The following is a 24584-nucleotide window of genomic DNA, read 5'->3' as shown; positions in this document are numbered from 1 at the left end:
AAGAATAATAAATAAATAATATAATACTAATGACTTTTATACTATTAAAATTGTGACGAAGAAGTTATATATTTAAATAAAAAATAATGTCATTTTATGTCAATTTAATAATAAAATAAAAATAGTGTAAAAAAAGAATTAAAAATTTAATGGTATATTTGTTGTGACTCGATAATTCTATTTACTTAGGAAAGTGATTAATATTATTAAAAGATACTTATTTTTTTTAAAATTTATATTTTCATTGTAATCAAAGAAAACTAAGGGAAACAAGAATTACATTGGTATTTGATTAAATAATTCATCTATCATTTATAATATTAAAAATAAGGAATCACGTAATTGATAAAAAAAAAAATTCCCTTTATATAATTTATTCAATACAAACAAATTAATAAATTCTTTTAAAATTTGATTTTTTTTTATTTACAAAATAATGAAACTAAAATAAAAATAATAAAATAAAATATTTAGGAATAGTATATCTTAAAAAGAATTTATTGGAAAAATACTTAACAGTTACAGATTATAAAGCGTTTTTTTTTTGTATTTATTATGAATGTTAAAAAATGGATAACATAAAATCATCTGAATGGTTATTATTCATTGTCTTATTCATGCACATTATTTTGGTTCCATTTACAAAAGTTGAAGAAAGTTTTAATACAAATGCTATTCATGATATATTATATCATAAATGGAATATTTCAGAGGTTAGTTTTTGATTTACCAAATAATAATTAATCATAGAAATATTTTTAGTATGATCATCATGAATTTCCTGGTGTTGTTCCAAGGACATTTTTTTCACCATTGATCATTGGATTAATTTTATCACCAGTTATATCAATAATTAATATTTTTCATGGTTTAAAAATTTGGGGATTATATGCATCTCGTATGTGTATTGGTAGTTTATTACTTTTGTCTTTTCTTAATTTTGTTAGAACAGTTGAAAAATATTTTGGAAAAGAAACAGCTTTATTTTTACGTCTTATTACTGCTTCACAATTTCATTTTATTTTTTATGCATCACGTCCTCTTCCAAATACTTTTGCTTTCATAGTAATATTGTACATCTATTCATTAATATTAGATGAAAAATATATAAGAGCTATAAAATTAGCAACATTTACAACTTTTATACTTCGATTTGATACAATATTATTCTTTGGTCCATTATTTATTCCTATTCTTGTTACAAAAAAGGTTAAATTTATTTCAGCATTATACACAGGAATTATTAGTTTAATTGTTTCACTACTCATTACAATACCATTAGATTCTTTGTTTTGGAAGCGATTAATTTATCCAGAAGGTGAAGTCATTATATTTAATATTTTTGAAAATAAAAGTCATTTATATGGTACTTCTCCTTTTTATTGGTATTTTTTATCAGCATTACCAAGAGCACTACAAACATCATATATATTAGTACCTTTGGGAATTTTTTATGAAAAAAGGTTATATCATCTATTTTTTTCAGCAATAACTTTTATAACATTATACTCTTTTTTACCTCATAAAGAGTTAAGATTTATTATTTATACAATTCCTTTATTTAATTTAATTGGAGCAAATTTTATGGCACGTTCGTGGATTAATAAAGAAAAATCAATTAGTAAAAGATTTTTTTCCTATGGTTTACTATGTCATTTAATTTTAAATTCAATACTTACATTTTGTATGATTTATATTTCATCTAGAAATTATGCTGGTGGTGATGCAATTAATCATCTTCAATATTTACAAAGATTTGATAGAAATAAACATATTAAAATTCATATTGATGAATTTGCAGCACAAACAGGAATTTCAAAGTTTTTGCATTATTATGATAACTGGGAGTATAATAAGACAGAATCATTGCAATTAAATAGTGAAAAATTAAAAGATTTCAACTTTATAATTTTAGGAGATTATAATACTGATGTTAAAAAAAAAGCACAAAATATTTTTTCAAAAACACATCGTCAATACTTTGGAGTTGAAGCTTTTCATAAAATTAATTTTATTAAAACAAAAAAATTCCCATACTACATCCCACGTATAAAATTCATGGATAAACTTATTGTTTTACGAAGAAAAGGTGATGCATAAAATTCGTTTATAGCTGTGTTATTAAAAATAAAAAAGTGTAAATATACAATTTTGTTTTGTTTTTTTTTTTTTAAACATGTAATATTTCAAAAGATTTATCAAAAGCAATACATATCCAATCGGAATGTTTGGTACCCCAAAATATGTTACAAATCTCACTTTCAGCACAATATGTTCTCCATGAGATACCATCACTACTATCCTCTTTCAATTGCCATATCAACGCTTGTTTATCACCCCCACCAGAACATATATTCCATTTGGATGACTGTGACCATGCAATTGCATTGATATTTGATAACATATTTTCACATTTTTTCATTAAAGTACATGGTTTTCTTATATCAATAATGGAGATCCTACTACTATTAGATGCTAATGTTGCTAGGTAATTTTCATTTGTTGGATTCCATTGGACTCTAACTAATGATGCTTTACTTGGTTCTTCATATAATATTGTTGAACTTTTTAAATCTCTTACGTCAAAAAGTCGTATACTTGAATCAGAACCTGCCGATACAAATGTATCTTTACCTACATTATATGGACCAAAGGCAAAATCATTTACAGATTTATCATGAGCTATTAATTGTTTATGTACAGTTCCTACAGAAGATGTTGTTCCAACAACTTGTCCTGTTTCAATTTGCCATATAACACATGTTGTATCTGTTGATGATACGCCTACTAGTGTTGGATCAACACGATTCCAATCCATTGAAGTATATGGCCCTTTATATTCTGTATTAAGTTTCTAAAAAAAATTAGAAATTATTTATTTATTAATAAATTTTTATTTTATACCGAATGAAGTTTACCAACTAATGATATTTTACCATCATCATTAACTTTGTAAAGATTAAGGCATTCTGATGTACTACATAATAATTCATTTTGAAGTGATGAGTCAGGACTAAATAAAACTTTAGTAGAAGGATATTCATGATCAATTGTATCTTTTAATTCAAATTTATTACTTTCATCATTAATATCCACAATTTGTAATTTATTTTTATGAAAATTTTCTTTATTTAAATGAATACTACCTATACATATTCGAATTTTATCTTTATTTGACATTGCTATACTATATAATGGATGATCTGAGGTAAATCTATATACTTCATTTCTTTTATTACATCCATTTATAATTGGTCCTTGAGATATTTGGGGTGTTGGAATTCCATTAACTGTTCCTGTTATTAGCTGTTGCATCATTTCAGAATTAATTACATTAGCTGGAATACTTCCCCGCCTTAATAATGTATTTGCCATCATGGGATTGTTCACATAACCGTTTTGCATAATTAATGATAAATTGAGAATAAAAAAAATTAGATAGAAATTAATAATAATACCGATAAAATTGCATAATCCAAAATAAAAAGTATTTTGATGGATAGAAATTATCCTACTTTTATCGTAATATCACTTGTACACAAGATTCCAAAATGTATTATATTTTATATCGTTTTGGGAATACATACCTTATCATTAAAAGAATATTATAATAAAAAATTTTTTTTTATTATATTTAAAAAGAAAAAAAAATTTTAAAGAATTTTAAATTAAAAATTTAAACGGATAAATTATTATGTCGATTAATAAAATACACATACATAGACATGTGATATAACTTGCTTAATTGTTTATATAAAATATTTTATGCCATTTAAATTACATATATTATGAATTTCAAGTGTATAAAAATAAATTCTTAGTCATATGACAAATATTTAGAATGGTACTTGTTACTTTTATTCCCTCCACATATTAGGAATGATAGGAAATTCTGGGGTCATTTTTCTTTCAACTCTTCTAACATATCTTAAAAATTTTGTCTGGAACCGGCTCTTCAAAGCTTTTTTTGGTCTCCTGACAGATTCTGCTGAATTACTATTGCTGCTCCAACATCTTCCTACAGTAATTCTTCTTTTTAGCAAAGAGGATTTTATTAATTTCATCTGATATGATGTAAAATCATCTTTATTATATTGTTAATTTTTAAGATTTCTTGTACATATTCATAAAAAAATATCATAAGATTCATATTTCTCACACTTTCTTTTAACAATCTTTGTTTCCATAATTAGAATAATTATTTAGATTAAGTATATGGTAAATTTATGTGAAACTTTTATTCTTACATATTAATTTATTTTGTAATGTACCATGTTTTTTTTATCTTTTATTCTTTAATATAATATCATTTTTAGCAATAGTTAATGATAAACTATCTTATAACTTTTATAATCTGTCATTTCACTTTTTTTATATATAAAAATTCTATTTATTTATTGTAAAAGAAACATTAATTAACTAATCTTACATTATCTCATTTATTTTAAAATATTTTAAAAAGTAAAAATAAGGAAAACAATAACAATAATTGTTTTTATATCATTTATCACAAATATATTTATATCAAAATATGTAAACACAAATAGAAAAAATCTGAATATTACTTTTATCATTAAATTAAAATAAAAAATTGAAAATAAGCAAAAGAAGTTGTAAGAAAATTTATTTATTTTAAACATTAATACATCATAAAAACTATTAAAAATTTAAAAGTTTAAAACAATATTATTTAAAAAAATAATTAAATCATAAATCATAATAACTATTTCTTTTGTCAACATAAATTCTTTTTCCCTTACTGTCAAAAATTGGTCCTTGAAATTGGTGATTTAATATAGAAATAACATTTTCATTTTCTGAATAACAGCAATTTCTAATAAAAAAAAGACATATTGAAAAATTTTGTTTATTAAATCAAAATCTATTTTAACCTATATTTATCCAATATTACATTTTTGGAACATAATTAAATTAATAATTTTAAAGAATTTTAACTTTTTTTATATATTAAATATTTATTTAATATGTTTTTAATAAAAAAATTGTAAGCAGTATTTCAACTATATAGTTTATAAAATAAATATATTAGTTATACTCTGTATGTTAACTTTTAACTGGTAACCGGGTATTAAAAAAATATTTCTTTTTTTTAAAGTTCTTTTATATAATTTTTATTTAATAATTTATTATTTTAAAAACAAAAAAAATTTATAATTAATTTATTTAAATTGTTAAAAAAAAATTTGGAGGATAAAAACAATAAGTACCTTTAAAATTGTTTCTATTAATGACATTTTTTTCTGCTAATAATTTTAAAGATGTCAGCTTTGTAATCACAAATGATTTTTGATACCATACGATGCCCTTTGTGTTGTAATATCTTATTCATCAATATATAATAAAACTTTGTAAGCGTATTTTACCTCTAAAAACTACCAATTAATAAAACAGTTCTCAAGTTATTTTAATTACTATCAATCTAAATTTTGTAAAATGGGGATGAAAAAAAATGAATAAGTGATTTATATTAAAAAAAAAAAACAACTTAAATGACATGTTTAATTTTAGTAACAATTATATATAAAAAGTTACCTACTTTTTGTATATTTGACATCTTATTTTATGAGATATTGTCATTTTGCAAAATAAATTTTTACAACTATAATTAGATGATTGTCTATATTAATAAAATTAATATTTTATTTAAATATGATGTAAATCAAATTGTTTTTGTTTCGATTGGCCTTCATGTTTTATTTTATAGTTAATCTATGATCTCTATATTTTGTATATTCATAAAACAAGGATACTAAAATTATCCAGTCAGTTAATATTAGTAAAGTAATATCCATTATTTTTTTTTTTGAAGTTTCTACTTTTAGTTAAACAATTCATTATCAGTTATTATATTTTTAACATTAACCATTTGCATGTATTTTTTAATATTATTTTCTAAGGAATCAATGAACATTCAATGTATATGTTCTTTAATGTACAGTATCACTAACTTTTCATGTAAAAAGCTCACGAAGATAAATGTTATTTCATTTTTCTTCTTAATTTGATTGTAGCTTTCTAATCTATAATATGTTGTTTTTCTCAACTATCTTATCATCTTATCTTGTTGAATTATAAATATATGTATTTATTAGTTATCTAGTGGTAAGCTCTCTCAGCTGACCATTTTGATAATGTACCGCTAGTAATTTATCAGTTCAAATGACACAAATAATATCGCTTTTACGATATAATCTATTAAATTATTTAAAAGAACGACTTCTTACTGAGACATTTTAACTTTTGTTGATGTTTGATGATAGAGAGAAGATGAGAAGTTAGGAAGCAAGCATTGTTATCAAGCCATAAAGTCATGTGTTCTGATTTGGCCTAACAATTCTCCAACCTCTTTACAATGTTTCATCTTCTCCACTTTTTACATTTTTAATATAATAAGAACAATTTTACATTTTTAATTTAAATTTCTCTCTTTTTGTGTTTTGGTGTTTTAATTATGTTTTTTTTTTTTCGTTTGTCGCTATATAACTAAGAATAATTTAAATATTTATTTCTTTTATAGGTTCTATTATATACTACAATTTTTTAAAACTCTTATTAAAGAAATCAACTTTTGCACTGCCATAATCATTAATACATTTCTAACTATTTGTTTAAAATATTCATTTATATAAAGGATTCATTTTGCCGGTAAGTTTGTTTTAAAGTTTTTTTTTTATATAAACTTTACTTTTATTTTACGGAAATATATTTTTAAATATATGCCAATTGTAATGTAAATGTTAAAAAAAAATTAGTCGTAAATATAGGTAGTTAATTTAAAAATCCAAATGAAGTAGTTTGTTGATATTTAAAATTTATATTTTCTTTTACTCCACATGACTTTGTATAATGTTTGTTTCAAAGTATCTGCAATATAAAATTTATTACAAATTATAATTCTTATTATTTAAATATAAAATTTTTGTTTTGTCATATCTATAGTAAAATAATATATAATGAAAAGATATAGATAGTCAAAGTTTTATTGTTTAAATTTAAATATATATATATATATATTTAATTCTTTTGTTTAGATATTCTATTAATAAGCCTTTAATCTATAAGAAAAAGTAATTTTTCCTATTTCCACTCACATGATTCGCGTACCTCATTACGAGACATTGTTCTTTTGAATCCTATTTGTTTGCAAAGAAAAATTGTGTCCTTTTTATCTTATAACTTTGTTTATTTGGAAATAGTAAAATGAAGAGAGGCAAACTATATATTATATATATATGTTTTTAGAAACTATTTATTATTTGAAGGTTACTATTATAATATATAGAAAAATGGTATTTATTATCACTTGGCCATTAAATGACAAAAAAAAAAACACATTTTAATTAATGTCCTTTATCTTTTTTTTTCTACATTTTAAGTCATTATACTTTTGGTCATTAATCATTTAACAATTATTTTTATATTATAAATATATAAAGGTTGAAGGAGAAAAAATATTAAAAGAGAGAGACTTTTTTGATATAATATAAAATAGTTATTATATAAATTAAACGAGAAAATGATTTCTGGTTATATTTATTTGAGCTTTTTATTATACAAATATTATTGCAGGGTTTTTATAATAAGAACCAATAATGCTTTTTGAAAAAAAAAAGTATTATGTTTATCAAATTTTCTGTGTACCATCATTCTATAAATATATTTTCTCTCTCTCTCTTTTTTCGGTTCAACTAAAGAAGGACTATATCTTTTCTTTTTTTTTTTTTTAAGTTTCTTCTTATACTTAAAGATTTAAAAGTTTATATTTTGTAGTTAAAATAAAGAAGATAAAAAAAATATATATATATAAATTTCCTTTTTATTAAGATTAAGAAAGGAAGGTAAATATATATAGTTAGAAAATTTTATTTACAAATTTTGATATAAAGGGTTATTTTTATTAAAATAAGATAAGGATTATTGTTCTTTAAAAGATGGTTAAGTGAAATAAAAAGTATTTTACGTGTCAAGTATTAAGTTTTAAGTAGACTATGTAAATAAGTTTCTTCCTTACTTAATATTATAAGAATAATAACAGCTTTTTCTGTTTTATTGTATTTTGTATATTTCTATTCCTCTTGGACCCATACTGATTATAATTTATTTTTAAACTTCTTTTTAAATAAATATATATATATATAGTGATGATAACTTATATATTTATTTTATATAATAAAAATATATTTATATATCTACATAAATAGAAAAAAAAAATCCAAAGAAGAGTATCATTAAATATCTGAAGAAGTTATTTAGATTAAAATTATCTCAAGGTTTTTTTTTTTTTACATTAATCTCTCTTATAAACACATTAATACATATGTTTAATTGATCTATTTTCATTATTATGATATTCAATTTTCTATATATATATATGACATTTATTGGTAGTGATGTTTATATCATTAAATATATATAATAAACTTGATATTTATATATATAATATTTCTTCTCAATGATTTAGAATTTTCTAGAACATATTGTCATTTTACTGTTTAAAGCACATATGTTGTTTCCTCAAAAGAAATAGAAATGGGGCTTTTTGTGTTTAGATATTAAAAAGGGTATATTATTTTATTTTAGAAATAAATTTTTATTGTAAAATTATCATTTATTTATAATATATATATCTTATTTTTTTTTTGTTTTCTAAAAAAAAATTAAATGTTATTTCTAATATATAAAATTATTATATAGTTTTAGGAGAGAATAAAAACAAAAATTATTTTTTATTTTAAAAAAAAAAATGTATTATTATAAGGCATTTTTCAATAATATTTTGTATAGTGAAATTTTAATTAAAAAAAAAATCATTTTAAAGTTACATCATTTAAAAGGATCATAACATTTTTAAAATATATTTTTATTAGAAATTTATCTTATGGAGATTGTCGGCAATAAGATCTACAAAAGATTTAAGACATGTCATTATGTCAGAAATAGGAGAGAGAACTCCACCTTTTGAAAATCTTTTTTCCAGTTATGCCCCTTCATTTAGTATGTTTGTGGAAATATATTAAATAGAGAATTATTCATTGTGTCATTTGCAAAAGAGTGATTTTAAAAATAGTATTCAGTTATCTATTTTCTGTTAACTTCCTCCTTTTAACAAAATTTTGCTATATGAAGTATGAAGGGGGAAATAATATTGAAAGATTTAATTTATAATCCAATTTATGATCTGAATTATTATTATTACTATTGCTAAAATTATTTATAGGCAGTTGAAAATTTTTGCATTTTTAGATTTAATTTAATTTCATTAGCATATGTTTTGTTATATTTATGTATACTTCTCCATCGTTTATCTTCCACCTTTTTATTTATTTTTTTTTACCCTTTTTTTTTATAGTTTTATATCTTTCTTAATTAAAAATAGTTTTGTATATTTTAAATATTATAAAATGTTATCTTGGAAAATGTTGTGCTTAAGTATAGAAAAATTGTGTATGTATTTTAAAAATAATATATAAATGCATAAGTTTATCATAATATGCAATATTTTACATATAGTGTATACAATTTATTTTTCTTTATCGTCGTCGTTTTATATTGTTATTATTTTAATATTGTTCATAATTATTATCAAGGACAATTTTATGGAAATCTAATTGTATACATATGTGTAAGATACTTTTACCATCTTTTATAACTTTTAAACTATGATCGTTGGTCATCTTTAATGAGAGTTTATCTTTTAGTGTTTCTATTACCACATTTATAATAATAGATTAAAAAGAAACGATGAGATAGTGTAGTTTTTTTTTTTTTTTCTTAGTATGTGTTTAAAGGGGAAATAAAATCTTATAGGCGAGTGATTTTTAAAAATAGTCACATCTATCTTACTTTAAAACTCAATTTCCTTTCATTACTAGACTTTTTGTGTTAACTACCATGAGCAATATGTAGTTTGGTTGTTGTAAACATTGGTTATCGTCTTTTTTTACTTAGTATAAACCTGATGATTAAATTTATTTTCTTCGTTAGATTATAAATTGTCTTTAATGGCAATTTTTTTTATTAATAAAAATAAAGTGTAATTATTTATATTTTTTTTCTACTACTTAACACCACTTTTTTTTTGATTATTAATTGTTCAAAAGTTAATAAACTAAAAGATTTTTTATTTTAATTTTTAAAAAAATAGTCTTTACTCTTTTTATAATAATAATATTTTTCTTTCAAAGTATAACATATCATAGATAAAATGATCTTATATTTTACTTTTTTTTTATATATATTTCTCGTTCTGTATTTTGAGAAAGATAAAATGTATTTTAAAATTGTTATAAACAAATATTTTATCAGGTTTGTATTTATATCTTGTAAACACTGACGTTTAAAGTTAGATGGACAACATGACCAAAGCTTACTTGTTTCATTGACAAAAGAAATTTGAACAGATATATGAATGAATGATTAATTATATATTCATGGTAAGATTTAATAAAGTATGGTTATTGAATGTATATTTTATACATTTCTTAGTCATTGTTAAACTAATATTTTAGTATTTATTATTTAAAATCTGTTGTTACTTTCCACTTTTTTTTTTTACTAACTTATAAAAGTACAAAAATTGTTATTATTATCATATATTTTTGTTTACCATTAGAAATTAATTAAATTAGTATATATTTAATAAAATTACTTTTATAAGATGAATAGATTAGCATTTTTAAAAAAATGAGAAAGTGATAAAAACATTTTTTTTAAAAATAAAATAATCAAAATAACATTGCATTTAAATTTTATTACTTCAATATTTTGCAAGAAAAAAAAAAATCAGTGTTTTGAATATAATTTATCATAATATTATTTCCGATGGACAGTTGTGTTTTTAATTTTATACAATGAATGAGTTCAATGAGGATGAATATATAATTTATTATATAGGGGTGTGATTAACACAATTGTCGATGTATGCTCTTAAAGAACTGAGGTTATATATATAGAAAAAGAGTTTTTGGATTGATTAGTTTTTAGATTTAAATTATACCTAGTTTCATTTAATTATACTTTTTTCTTTATTTAATATATAATAAACAAAGTTTAGTATTTTAATTTTTTTTATATACCTGAAGTTTAACCTTTTTTTTAAAAGAAAATATTAAAAAAGAAAATTTTAATTTATATGTATAATTTTATAGTTAATTAATTTCCTTTCATGTTGTTATAGAAGTAAAATATTTAATTTTAGTTTATTAATAGCTTTTTTTTTATATTTACAAATATATGTCCAATTATTGTAACATAAATATTAATGTACATATTTATCTAAAGCTAACAGCTAAATGCACTTTTTTTTTCAATTATTAAATAAATGACTAATTCACATTTTATTTAAATTTTATTAGTAACTTTGTATGAAAAAATTTTTTTTTCAATTAAATTCCCCCTATATATAGGAAATGAAAAACTTTTATTAAAAAATTAAGGTATTATTTTTTTTCCTTTTTTTTTAAATTCTTTATGTTTTGAAAATATTTTGGTTGATAGAAAAAAGTTGATAAAAACATATTTATATTAAATATATGTCATTCATCAATAATACCAATTCATATGTTGTTTTCGGATAAAAAAAAACATACATTTATTCCTGTTTTTTTTTTATTAAAAAAATAAGCTTGCTTTGGTGTATAGAATTTTTTGACATTTTTTTTTAATGCAGCATCAATCTTCTTTAATTGAAGATAGATATATAAATTCAAATGATAGAAACTCTTACTCTCTTAACCAAATTTTATATGTTACTATTTCATCTTACAAAGAAAAAGGTTCTTTCTGGCAACATTTGTAAATATAATATATAAACATATAGTGGAAATATTGATAACGATATTATATCCTTCTACTAATGCATCATATACTTTAAACGTTCAAGAAACCAAATTGTCAATGGGGTCATTTTATTTTCTTTTATAATCACAGCATATAATTTATAATACAAAATGTTATGACATATATATATATATATATCTTTTTAATTATAACTCAATGATATTTCAAATTTATACTTATAAAACTTTTATAAATTTTAGTTATTTAACAATATAATTAACATAAAGTGTTTTAATATTATTTTATAAAAATGATAGATAAAAAAAAAAAAGGTATTAAAATTCAGTTAAAAAAAAAATTTGAATTTTATATCTATACAATTTTTACTTTATTTTTTTTTATTGATATAAAAGGGGTCGCTTTTCTTTTATTGTCAAAAAAAAAAAAAAAAACATTATATATAGTATTATTATATATTATATAGGAAGAACAATTGTACAGTGGCTTTTTTCCATCTAACCCAATAAAATTATTGTATTTCTTATTAAGTAATAATAATTTATTAAATATTATAATTGCAATAATTTTTTTAGATAAATATATATTTTTATTTAACATAACAGGCAATCTTTCATTTAAATATATCAAAAAAAAAATTTTTTTTTTTTTATTTCTTTGTTAAAATACAACTGAATATATATATATATATATAGCGTGACAGATAGGTATAATATAATTTCTTATAATATTAAATATACTTATTAGGATTATTATTATATTTTAATATAAAAATAGATTTTTGTTATATGTTGGACAATCTTATTAAAAAAAATATATATTAAAAACAAAAATTTTCATTATCTTATCAAATCACGTGCCTTGTCTATTTATGATTGGCCTTATCAATACCGATTATAAAAAAGTTTATCTATTTATAATAAAAGAAAATTATTGTACTTTATTTTGTTATTTTTTTTTCAGATAGCAACTACCTTTTTTAAAAAAAAAAAACAACAACTTATCATGACTTGCTACGAAGATGGAAAAATTCTTTACGTTTACAATAGCAAAAATTTGAGACAAAAAGCTCAAATTATTTTAAAAGCTTGCGAAGAAGTAGGTGTTGCCAAACGGGGCAAGAAAAATTTTGTTGTACCTTTTGATATTGATGGCTTGGAGACACTTTCTCAAGGAAAAAAAAAGACTAAAAAAGGAAAAGAACCAAAGATAATTTTTAAGATTAATCCTAAAACTTTTCAACTTTGTCAAACAAATAACAATACTGCTAAATCTGTTGACTCAACTTTAGCTGAGGTATGTTGTTATAGATAATTATCTTTTTATTTATTATTTTAAGTTTATTGAAAATACCTTTGGTGATGAATGGTCTCTTTCTCCTCCTGAAAGAAAATGTACAAGAGATATAATCATTGAAACATTAATGAAAACATTTAAAAAATTTGAAGGAAAAATGTTATGTCGTGATGGTCATATTATTGTAACATGGTTGATTGACGTTTTCCCTGAATGTTTAAAGAATATGCCATCAAATATTGAAAATTGTTTTAAAGTTAATGTTTCACCAATGGATGAGAGAACTAATGAACAAACAATAAATGTAGTATTTAGCAATTCAAAATTTTTTGCCGATATTTATTCTTTTAAATTGAAGAACGCACCACTTCTCTTATCCAGTGAATTAATGGAGTTTCGTGAAAATTTATCTCTTAAATTCCGACATGGTATTGTCTTTAATGATGATTTATGTTTTATACGTATTTATATTGTTAGAGAAAAAATGACAATACTTGAAGCTCAAAATAAACAGGCAAGAGAGAATAATGGAAAACTTCCTATTAAACAAACAACTCCTTTTTATATGAAAGGAGAAATAATAACTAATGATAGTGGAAATATAGATTGTATTCAAAATAGAATTCTTCAATTAAAAAAGTCTATATTAAAATCTCAATCAATTCCTGATAGAAGAGAAAGACCTTTATCAATAAAGTGTATAAATGATAATGTTGCTGTTTTAAAAATAGGTGCAGAGTACTTGAAATGCAAAGAAAAATCTAGAAAATCTCTTATTAAACCTTTAAAAGTTAATGTTACATCTAATCAACAAATTTCTAGTAACAAAATAGATGATATGAGAGGGTCATTTGCTACCTCACCAACTAATAGTATTGATTCAGGTGTAGGTTCTCCAGGAACACCAAATGAATCTTTTTGTAAGGATAATTTACCATTTGGTATACGTAATCGTTCATTCTCTGAATCAATTACTACAAGTTTTTATAGAATTGATGGTAAAAAGGTATCATTAATTGTTGAAGAAGATTCTTCAAAAGGTTTAAAATCTATTCTTAAGAAAGATGAGCAAAGATACATTCCACGATATTGTCTTCGTCATAATCAAGATACACCAACAAGAGGTTCTTATTTACCAAAAACTTCACGTTCTGTATCAGAATCTATAACATCTGATTACCTTCCAACAATTGGAATGGAAAGTATAATGTCATTTGAGACAATTATTTCTGATGATGAATCAAGTTTTGAAACAACAAATGATGAATCATGTATTAGCATGTCAAATATTGCTCCAAGATTTCGTAAAAAAACTATCTCTTTTTCCGATAATCCTGATATTATATATTATAACAAGAAAATTTCAATTGAATTACAAAAAGAAATTGATAGAAAAAAAGCTAAGGATCGTCGTAGAAAACAAATAAAATTTGGATCCAAACACGGGTTTTCAACCTCTACTGAGGATCTTGGGGTTTCTGTAAATAGTTTAACTTAGTGCGTGTTATGTATATAGTCTTAATCCATAATATTTAGAACCTCTTATATTATAGTTGTTATTAGTTATTAATTTTACTATTATTATATTATTAAACTAACGGTGTATATTTAAAAAAAAAAAAACAAAAAAATAACATTTTTTTTACTAGTTATCTCTATTATTTTTTTTTCTAGCAATTATATATGATTTTGTAATATTATTGTATACAATGCTAAAAGAAATATATATATATGAGAAAACTTTAAAATACAATATTTTGAAAAAGTAAAAAACATCGTATTTTTTTTTCTAGCTATAATTATCTTTATTATAATCATTTAATTCTTGTTATCATTTATTATTATTATTATTTTTTTTTTATTCCTAACTATTTTGATGTCAAAACTTTATTTTTTATAATTGGTATATTGGTTAAATGATTGTAGAGTACGTGTATATTATTAAATTATATTTTGTCATTATAAGGCATCCTTTATTACACATTAAAAAAAAATATATATAAATTAAACCGTTAATAAAATGAGCCTACATTTTTTTACTGCGTGTAGGTTTTTCTTGTGAAGCAGTTTTACTAATAAAATTTTAATATTTTTTATTTTGTCTTTTATTAAATCATTAAAAAAATATAATATATAAAAAAAAACTATTAAAAAAAGAAAATATGAACAAAAATTAAATTTAATATTGATGTTTATATCAATAAATATGATGGTGTATGTAAAATAGTTGTTCATTATGGATAAAGAAAGTGAAAAGATATAAATTATTTTGTTTATGTATTATATATATTTCACTCTTTTCAAATATTAGATACCCGAAAAAAATTTTTTAATCTAAATGTTTAAAACTTTTAAAATTCCATTGACTTTTTTTTCCAATAACCATTTCCTCAGGTGTTTTTTTAACAATTTTTCCTACATTCTGATTTGAATTGAATTTATTTTCATTCATAATTTCTATCATTAAGTCATCATCAATCCCAACAGCCATAGCTTCGGCTTCAATCTTAGAAATTTCATTTTTTTGTTTTATAACATCTTCTAATGTACCACTGTTACATAAGGCATTCATACATACACAAAGAATATTTGTGTTCTATAAAATAAAAATGATTATAGAAAAATTATACATATATTTAAATTAAAAAATATTTTTTTTAAGTTTTAAATATAAAAAGAATTGTAAGAAAAAAAAAATAAAGAAGAAGAATAAATTTTAAGTTGTTTTTTTTTATCCATGTTTGAAAATGATAATAGAAATTTTATCTTTATTTGATAGATAAAAGATTTAAAAAAAAAAACTATTATATATTATTAATCTCAATATTTTACAAAATCTTAATAAATAAAAGTTAAAATAAAAACTTACAAAATTTGATGGTGGTGATGGTGGTGAGGGATGATTATCTATATTAACATTTCTTCTAGCTCGAAGTGGTGGTGGTTTAGGAAAATTTATATTATTATCATTTGAATCATCAATCATATCATTTATATCCATACTTATACCAGGAGAATCATAATTTAATTTTTGGCAAAGTCCAGTTTGTGGAAATTGTGATAAATGGTTTGATAAATCTGAACCAATTGGTGTACAAAATTTTCTTGTATGTGTTGTTTTACTTTTTGTTGAAGTGTATACAAGCATTGAACATGAATTAGTACCTTCTGGACATTCTTGAGAAATATCTATACATGGATCCATGTCATTAGAACCTTCCTCAATATTACATGTCATACAATGAAGAGATGATACTACATAAACAATAGTATACAGTAATAAAATAATTGTAAAATTTACAGAACCAGTCATTTTATCTTAATAAAACAAAAATTTATTCGAAATAGAGAAGAAGTTAAATTTTATATAAATTTGTATGCTCTATTTTTAATAAGAATCCAATATATAAAATAAGGTATGGTTGATAGTATAGGTAACACCTTGACCCACATTCATAATGTCAATAACTGCTTTATTTTTAAGTAATTTTTTTCCAATCCTAAAATTGTTTAATGATTGATAATGACATACAATTAAAAATTTTTTTTTTTTTAAAATGATTTTAATTTATCAAAAATAAATTTAATTGCCTGGTGAAATTTTGTTTTGAATAGAATGTTTGACATTATAATTGGAAAAATATGTATTAAGATTTATAACTGGAAAAAAGAATATTTATTTTGATGCTACAATATTATGTTTAATATAATTTTTAGACAAAATAATAATTTAAAATTTTTTTATAAAACAAAGTAAGTAAAATTATACAAGAAAGTATTATCAAATAATTGAAATTTCTTTTTATAGTATATCTTCTTTACGAAAATTAACGATACCTATTGAAATGTCTGAGGTACAATCAGTAAAAGTGCCTTATGAGATGGTAAAAGAAGATGAGGAACTAGTTCATCTAGGATATTTTAGAAAAACAAAAATAGATGAAATTAAATTGTCTAACCAACAGGAATGGAATCCTGAAATTATTTTTTCTAAAATACAAAATGATGTTGAAAAAAATCTAAAAATTACAGGTAGTGATTTCATGTCTAATTTTTTACTACCATTAGAAAATGGTGAGGTAAAATTAATAAAAATGATTAAAAATAATCAAGAGATGATAGATTTTATAATATCATTATGTGGAAAAAAGATGTCTGATGTTAGCAGTAAAAATAGAAATATTATTATGGATAGATTATGGAAAGCATTTGAAAGTCATGATTTTAAATTTACTATAAGTTCAATTAATTCGAGGTTAACTGTATGGGAAGAAAATGACAAATCATTTGATGTAAAAAAAACATTAGAAGATTTAGAAAAAAATTTTAAAATTAGTCCTAATGATGAATTTATGAAACATATGATGTATCAATTAGCTAGATCTGGAATGAAAAATGATTTAAAATCTTTTAAAATTGAACTTTTAAAGAGAGGTTTTAAATTACAAAAGGAATATGAATTAGCTATGATAAGATGTATATTTTTCAAAAAAATGGAAGTAGATTGTGACAATTTTATAAGAATTTTACGCGATAAATATGATAACAAAGACGAAATTGAAGCGTTGTCTCAAGCACTTCTTGGTACCTCTCAACAACTTAATTTGCCAAGATTAAATTTATTATTAATGAAAACAATGGATGAAAAAAAAAAAAAAGGTAAAAAAGTTTTAAAATTAAATTTAAATCAAAATGTTATTATGGATATAATTTGGAATCTTGCAATTATGACTACGTCTTCTAATGAAACGTCAATCGTTGAAACTTCTAACAAAATTTTAAGTTACGCTTCTAAAAATGAAGGTTTTCGAAAATTAAGTCTTCGTGAATGTCAAAGACATATTAGTAATAAATATTATCATACTGGTATAGCATTACTTTTTAATGCTTTAAATATAGAAAATGGTTCAAAAGATAAGTCTATTATTAATACCATAAATTGGATGTTCAAATATATGATAAAAAATCGAGTTGAAAATAGTAGAATTAGACAGATTGCAGATAATCTTTCTACTTCTGTTCATTTTAATTATCGTATTTTTGATGATTTGGCATTTTCTATATTAACGTTAAAAGATTACAAAAGTTCTGAAAGATTAAAAATGCTTTTATATTTTATTAATAAAATTGATCCTAATCGTGAAAGAGATCATCTTATTTTTCCAATTCTAATTGATGAAAATAATGTTATCAATAGATTACCTCTTTTATATAAATGGCAACGTGCAGGATATTGTAATTTAGGCAAATTAAACATTTATTTACTTAATATTTATATATTAAATCCACTTTTTGAATGGTTAGTGAAAAAATACCCACATGAAAGTAATTATCAACATCTAGAACGTATAGTTGAAATATTCAAAGATTTTAACATTTCAAAAGTTGTATTATGGAATTGGTTATTAAATTTTAAAATAAATTTTTCTAAACTTAACCAATCAAAATTAATTTCAATTGAAAATTTAAATGAATGGTTAAAAGTTAATTTTTTTAAGACATTAGATGTAATAACAGAAGAGAGTATGATAGAAAATGTATATAACAGTAGAAATATACTTGAAAAAGATATAAAAAACAATAAATTTAGGAATATTCATAAATTTATAGAAAATCCTAATAAATTTCAATTGATTGAAATGAATAAGTATATCGATCAAATTCTTGACTTATATTTAAAATATGGAGATTGGAAACAAATTATGACATTTCTTGAAAATATTTCTACCTATTATACACCTATTTCTGAGGAAAAAGAAATTTTAACTTCAAACCAAATTTTACAAATCTTACAAAAATATTCATTATTAATGCCAAAAATGGATGAAATATTAAAAGTTGTATTTAAAATAAAAGAATTATTTCCAAATATTAAATTTAAAAAGGAAGATTATAGTAATACACAAGAACAAGCTATGATGTTTATAACAAATCTTTTTTCAATTGATAACAAACAAAACATTAGTAAAAAACATATAGATGACATTCAATCATTAATTGTAAATTTATATGAATGGAATATAATTGATCTTCCAACAAATGAAGTTTTAACATCACATTTTATTAAAAAAGTTTTAACTTATTCTAGTTATAATGTAGCTGTCAAATCATGGCTACAATTTCAAAACAAATTATCTTGTTCAAATGCTTTATTGGTGTTATTAAATCATGCTTTCAAATTTGATGATGATTCATTTCATATACATTATGCATTGCTAAAAGCTAGAAATTTTATGGCACAAAGTCGAATAAATGCATTTTATATTGCTTCTTTGGTTTATGACAATCGTTTAAAAAAAGCCAATAAAATGATTAAAACATTGGATAAATCTATTAAAACTTCTGATATTTTTCATCTTTTTAGATTAATTTATTCTTTTCCTAATACTCCTAGAAAAACATTTTGGTTAATAGTATTCATGGATATTTGTTTATTACATACAAATTTAAGAAATGACAAAGATGTCATAAATTTATTAATAAATGAAATACTGTATAATTATGGTATGTTTTAACTTTTTAACAAAAAATTCTTTTTTTTTTATAGAAAATGTCAAGTTTTATATAAAATTACAGAAATTTATCAAAATTTTTATAGATGATGGGTATATATTAAGTGAAAAACAAAAAAAAATTATTAACTATATCGAATCAAATGATAAAAGTTTAATCCATAAATGGATTATTAGTCCAGAAACTGGAATTTTAAATATAAATAACTCAACGAAAATGATGTTAGTCAAGAAAATCGATAATTGTGAATAATAAATATTATTAAAATATTTTACTTATTTAAAAATTATTGTCTGTAATTAATATTTTATATAATTTAAGAAAAAAAATTAAAAGTAGTGTTTTTTCTTATTGTTAAAATAATTTATAATAGTCCAAATATTTTATTTATTTTTTTTAATATAAAAGAGTAATGAATTAATCATTTATTATATTAATTTAGAAAAAAAAAACTAATCTTGTATTTCTATTTATGAAAAGCTAGTTTTGATATATATTATTTTCTAGTAAAATTATTTTACCCAAAAAAATATTCTAAACAAATTTAAAAAAATATTGTTAAATAATAATAAATATATGTATAATTAAACAATATCAATAAATTTTTTTTATTTATCACCACATTATCATATTGTATTGAAGGTAACAAATATTTATATCTATATAATAAGAAAATGTGTGTTGTTACTAATTTATGAAAAGTTTTTTTTTTATATTTAAATTTATAAAAATTTTTATTGATAATTGAACAATGTATTGATAAATTTAAAAATAATTTCAAGAAATTTTTATTTCAAAACATTTTTTTTCAAATTTTATCCTTACATCATTAAAGTATTATAATATATGATAACTTGTATTATAAATGTTTCGAATTTAAGAAATCATAAAAAAAATAAATTATTTTTAATCAGAATTTAGATGTTTATTTGATTTATTTTTAAAAAAAAGATTAATGATATAAAATTAAAATGATTGTTGTATAAATAAATTATTTTTATATTTCTTTTATATAATAGTTGCAAATTTTTTATAGCAAAAAAAAAATGTAAAATTGGGATAGTTTTCAAAATGATTATTTTTAATATCAAATATATTATTACAAAAATTATATGTTTTTTAATTTATAATTTTTTTTAGGTAAGTACAAAAATAGTAGTACTTTTAGTATATTTCAAAGAAATGTAAATTTTTTTTTTATAATCTATAAATATAAATAATAAAAAATTTAATTGCAAGGTATGAAATTTTTTTTAATTGCTTTAAAAACAATGCTAATTTTGCATATGCTAAATAAAATAAATAATTAATGATTTACGTAATATAATTTATTTTAATAATTATCAAAATAATACAGTATTACTAATTAAAGCATAATAAAGATAACTGTAAATTATAAATATATTTTAATTATTATTTTATAATATATCGTGTATAAAAATTTACAATGACAGCATCAATTTTTATATAAAATTACATTTAACACAATTAATTAAAATATATTATTTTATCAACATATTATAAAATAATAGAACTTGGTTTTATATTTAATAAATGTATTAAAATACCAAATAATTAAATACAAACATTAAATTAAACATTTTTTTTAATAATTAAATATTTTCCAATTATTCTTTTTATAATTTTTAATGATTAAATATGTAAAATTTATATAATTAGATGATTGTCATGTAACTCATAAAAATTAAAAAATAAAACTATTTTTAAATAACATTTTTATAAGACATTATTTTTATGTTAAAATTAAATAAATTAATATATCATTTTATTTAAAAAAATGTCATTTTTTTAACTTATTATACTATTTAATAATTATAAAATTTAATATTTATAGTTTATTAAATTATTTATAAAAATATTTGTATGTTTTTTTAATTTTAAAACAAAGTTTTGTTATAAATATTTAATATAAACATACTCAGTAATTTGTTAAATTACCCAGACAAGTTTATTTATGTGAAATTTATTATTTAAATTATAAATTATTATGATGAATACTTATTTGTTTTATATCTAAAAGTTCTTTATTTATAACTTTAAAGAAAGAAATTACTGTAGCAATGTATTAATAATAATAATATAAACGTTATAAAATAATAATATTTAAATATAATTATTAAAAAGTAATTTACATGTTTATAAAATTATTACAAAGAATAGAAAAATTTAAAAATAACTCTTTTTCCTATTAAATTAATAAAAAAAAATCTAATATATAATTTTATAAACTTGAAATATTTATATCAATATTAAAATAAAATTTAATAAAAATTTTTAAAAAAAATAACAAATATTATATATAATAAAAATTTAATTTTACAAAATATTAATTTATCAATCAATTAATACAAATTTCTTTATTGTATTTTTTAATTGTTGTGAAATGCACTTTTTTTTTTGAATAAAATTTTAACAACATTTATACAATAAAAACTAAATTGGTATATTTTTTTTATCTAAATTACAAGTTGGTATTTTCTTAAGATATGATGATATACTCAAATAATTATCAAAAAAATGTGAATAAGTATCTTTTTCAAAATAAATAACTAATGATTTTATAATACTTTCTGAATGAAGATTTTCATATAATTCATTTCGATGATAACTATAAGATAATGAATGATATGTTCTAAAAACATTTGTAGCTACCATATATCCTAAAAAAACATCTATTGTATAATGCTTCCTAGCAATTAAAATAGACAATATAGCTAGTAAAGCAATTAAATTATAAAATGAAACTAAAAAAAAAAATATATATATATATAAATAAATAATAAATAATCTTACAAATAAAATGAATTTTTCTTGGTGAATAAAGTTTTAAAACTTGTAAGCCTGTTATAAGACATATTGTATGACCAGAAACTATAAGATCACCACAAAGAATTCGTGGACGAAATGTTTCAATTCCTGCAGACCAAAACGTCGATATAACACGATCAATAATATTTGACAATGAACTTTTCATTTGTGGACCACAAAAAGTATTTTTTGAAGGAACTGGAACTTGTAACATTGCTATACATATAGCTCGAAAAATATATGATATACCAGCACAACAAAAAAAACGTCTAACTACAATCCATCGATGTTCATGAAACACCATTATAAATAAAGCATTAAATAAAATGAATAACATAATTATTTCTGTTATTTCAATAGCTTCAGGTATTTCAGGAAATAAATTAAAAAATATATCTGGAAGAGGTGGTTGATCGAGAGGTACACGATCATGAATCCATGCTAAAACAATATTATTTATAACCCAACCAAATATCTTAAAAAAAAAATACTTTAATAATTTTTATATTTTAAAACAAACCAAAACAAGAAATGCCAAAAAAGTTTTTTTCTTCTTAACTGAGGTATCATTAAATGAACATAAAATATTATTAGAATTTTGTTCATTCATTATAAAATAATAATAAAAAATTATATAAATATTATTTTAAATATAACTTTTTTCTATAAGTTTAAAATAGTTATTTTTGAGAATTTCTTTAACTATTTACTATTTTCTGTGTCATATAAACTGTGGATTTATAAAAGATAGAAAATTTAAATATTATTCAAGTTATTGAAATAATTTTAAAAAGCATAAAACTAAGTATTAAGCATTAATCTTTGTTATAATAAAAATTAAATACTTAAAATTTATATATATATAACTTAATATATTATGTTTTGCTGTACAATTCTTCAATAAAAAAAAATATATATATATATAAAGTTAATTTTAAATAATGTATCTTAGTGAACTAATTATTATGTAATAAACAAATATAATTTATTGACAATAATTATATATGTAAATTTTTAACCATGGAATGATATAAAGTATAACAAATTTGACTCTTCAATTAATACAAATTATAAATTAGGTATATATTACCCTGGCAACTGTAATATTATATTAACTAAAGAAATTAAAATAATACACGAAAAAATAATTTTTTTTTTTTTAATTTTGATAAAAAGATATTATTTTTCTTAAAATACTTTTTAAATCCACTTATTCTTTAAAATTAAAAAAATATATATATAAATATATATATCTAACAGAATTGAAATAGTATAGAAATTTGTGCATTTAAAATTTGATAAATTTTTTAAAATATTAGAATTAAGTGCATCCAACATTTTATAATAAGCTTATAAAAAATTATAAAAAAAAAAATGATGATGATGATTTTTAATATAAAAAATTTATATTATTAAACTTTAAATATTATAAATTTGTTTTATTATCTAATTAAAATTAAAGATTTATGATATCTATGATATAATAAAACTTTTTAGCATGAAATAAATACTTATAAAATATATGAAATTAATTAAAATTTATATTAAATCTTTTTATTTTCTATTAGATTATTAATTGTAATGATATTCAAATTGATAACAAATATAGCACAAAATTAGAAATTTCTATAATAATAAAATATAAGTTTATAAATTTATTTAAAAATTGAAAAGTAACTTAGTTTGTAAAAATCATATTAATAAAAATCTTTTTTTAAAAAAAATAGATATTATTTAATAAATTAAAATTATTAATATAAATTATTTCAAACAAAATATTAAAAAAAATTTTCTGATCAATTATAATTTCTTAATTTTTCTTATTTTTTTTTAATATAATAATTAGTTTATGCAATTTTTTTATATCTGATAAATTAAAAGGTATTGACAAACTAATTTTCAACAACTTATTAAAGATAATAATTTAAATTTTATTAAAAATTAGTTTTGAAATATTTTAATGAATCTCAACTAATTTTCTTTTTGGTAAGAAAAATTCTTATTACAATAGTTTTAATTTACTATCAATGAATTATATTTTTAGTAGTATTGATAAAAATAAAATGTAAAATTGTTATAAGTGTCTTTAAATATTATTTTTTTTTTTGCCATTTTTAATCATTGTAAAA

The 24584-nt window shown here is 20.0% G+C and overlaps 6 protein-coding genes across 6 annotated transcripts; 3 read left to right on the top strand and 3 right to left on the bottom strand.

Annotated features, from left to right (window-relative positions):
• Positions 1 to 617: 617 nt before the first annotated feature.
• On the top strand, positions 618 to 2100 carry SRAE_2000521600 (Dol-P-Man:Man(7)GlcNAc(2)-PP-Dol alpha-1,6-mannosyltransferase; the record flags this gene model as incomplete). The annotated part of the gene is made up of 2 exons (XM_024644202.1): positions 618 to 713; positions 763 to 2100. The coding sequence occupies 2 exons, from the start codon at positions 618 to 620 to the stop codon at positions 2098 to 2100; spliced, it is 1434 nt and encodes a 477-aa protein (XP_024509786.1).
• A 70-nt stretch (positions 2101 to 2170) lies between these two features.
• SRAE_2000521500 (LD15927p) lies at positions 2171 to 3405 on the bottom strand (the record flags this gene model as incomplete). The annotated part of the gene is made up of 2 exons (XM_024644201.1): positions 2171 to 2854; positions 2905 to 3405. The coding sequence occupies 2 exons, from the start codon at positions 3403 to 3405 to the stop codon at positions 2171 to 2173; spliced, it is 1185 nt and encodes a 394-aa protein (XP_024509785.1).
• Positions 3406 to 6267: 2862 nt separating this feature from the next.
• On the top strand, positions 6268 to 14611 carry SRAE_2000521400 (Hypothetical protein; the record flags this gene model as incomplete). Its single annotated transcript, XM_024644200.1, has 4 exons — positions 6268 to 6295; positions 6653 to 6666; positions 12781 to 13113; positions 13157 to 14611. The coding sequence occupies 4 exons, from the start codon at positions 6268 to 6270 to the stop codon at positions 14609 to 14611; spliced, it is 1830 nt and encodes a 609-aa protein (XP_024509784.1).
• An 831-nt stretch (positions 14612 to 15442) lies between these two features.
• On the bottom strand, positions 15443 to 16426 carry SRAE_2000521300 (Hypothetical protein; the record flags this gene model as incomplete). The annotated part of the gene is made up of 2 exons (XM_024644199.1): positions 15443 to 15709; positions 15983 to 16426. The coding sequence occupies 2 exons, from the start codon at positions 16424 to 16426 to the stop codon at positions 15443 to 15445; spliced, it is 711 nt and encodes a 236-aa protein (XP_024509783.1).
• A 384-nt stretch (positions 16427 to 16810) lies between these two features.
• Positions 16811 to 19878, top strand: SRAE_2000521200 (Hypothetical protein; the record flags this gene model as incomplete). The annotated part of the gene is made up of 4 exons (XM_024644198.1): positions 16811 to 16866; positions 16922 to 17187; positions 17236 to 19617; positions 19661 to 19878. 4 exons carry the CDS (start codon positions 16811 to 16813, stop codon positions 19876 to 19878), a joined length of 2922 nt encoding a protein of 973 aa, XP_024509782.1.
• A 2202-nt stretch (positions 19879 to 22080) lies between these two features.
• Positions 22081 to 23065, bottom strand: SRAE_2000521100 (Sphingomyelin synthase-like domain-containing protein; the record flags this gene model as incomplete). The annotated part of the gene is made up of 3 exons (XM_024644197.1): positions 22081 to 22391; positions 22441 to 22930; positions 22976 to 23065. 3 exons carry the CDS (start codon positions 23063 to 23065, stop codon positions 22081 to 22083), a joined length of 891 nt encoding a protein of 296 aa, XP_024509781.1.
• Positions 23066 to 24584: the final 1519 nt, after the last annotated feature.

Source organism: Strongyloides ratti (assembly GCF_001040885.1).
Source record: "Strongyloides ratti genome assembly S_ratti_ED321, chromosome : 2".
NCBI classification, from domain to species: Eukaryota; Metazoa; Nematoda; class Chromadorea; order Rhabditida; family Strongyloididae; genus Strongyloides; species Strongyloides ratti.
This window is presented reverse-complemented; position numbering and strand designations above follow the sequence as displayed.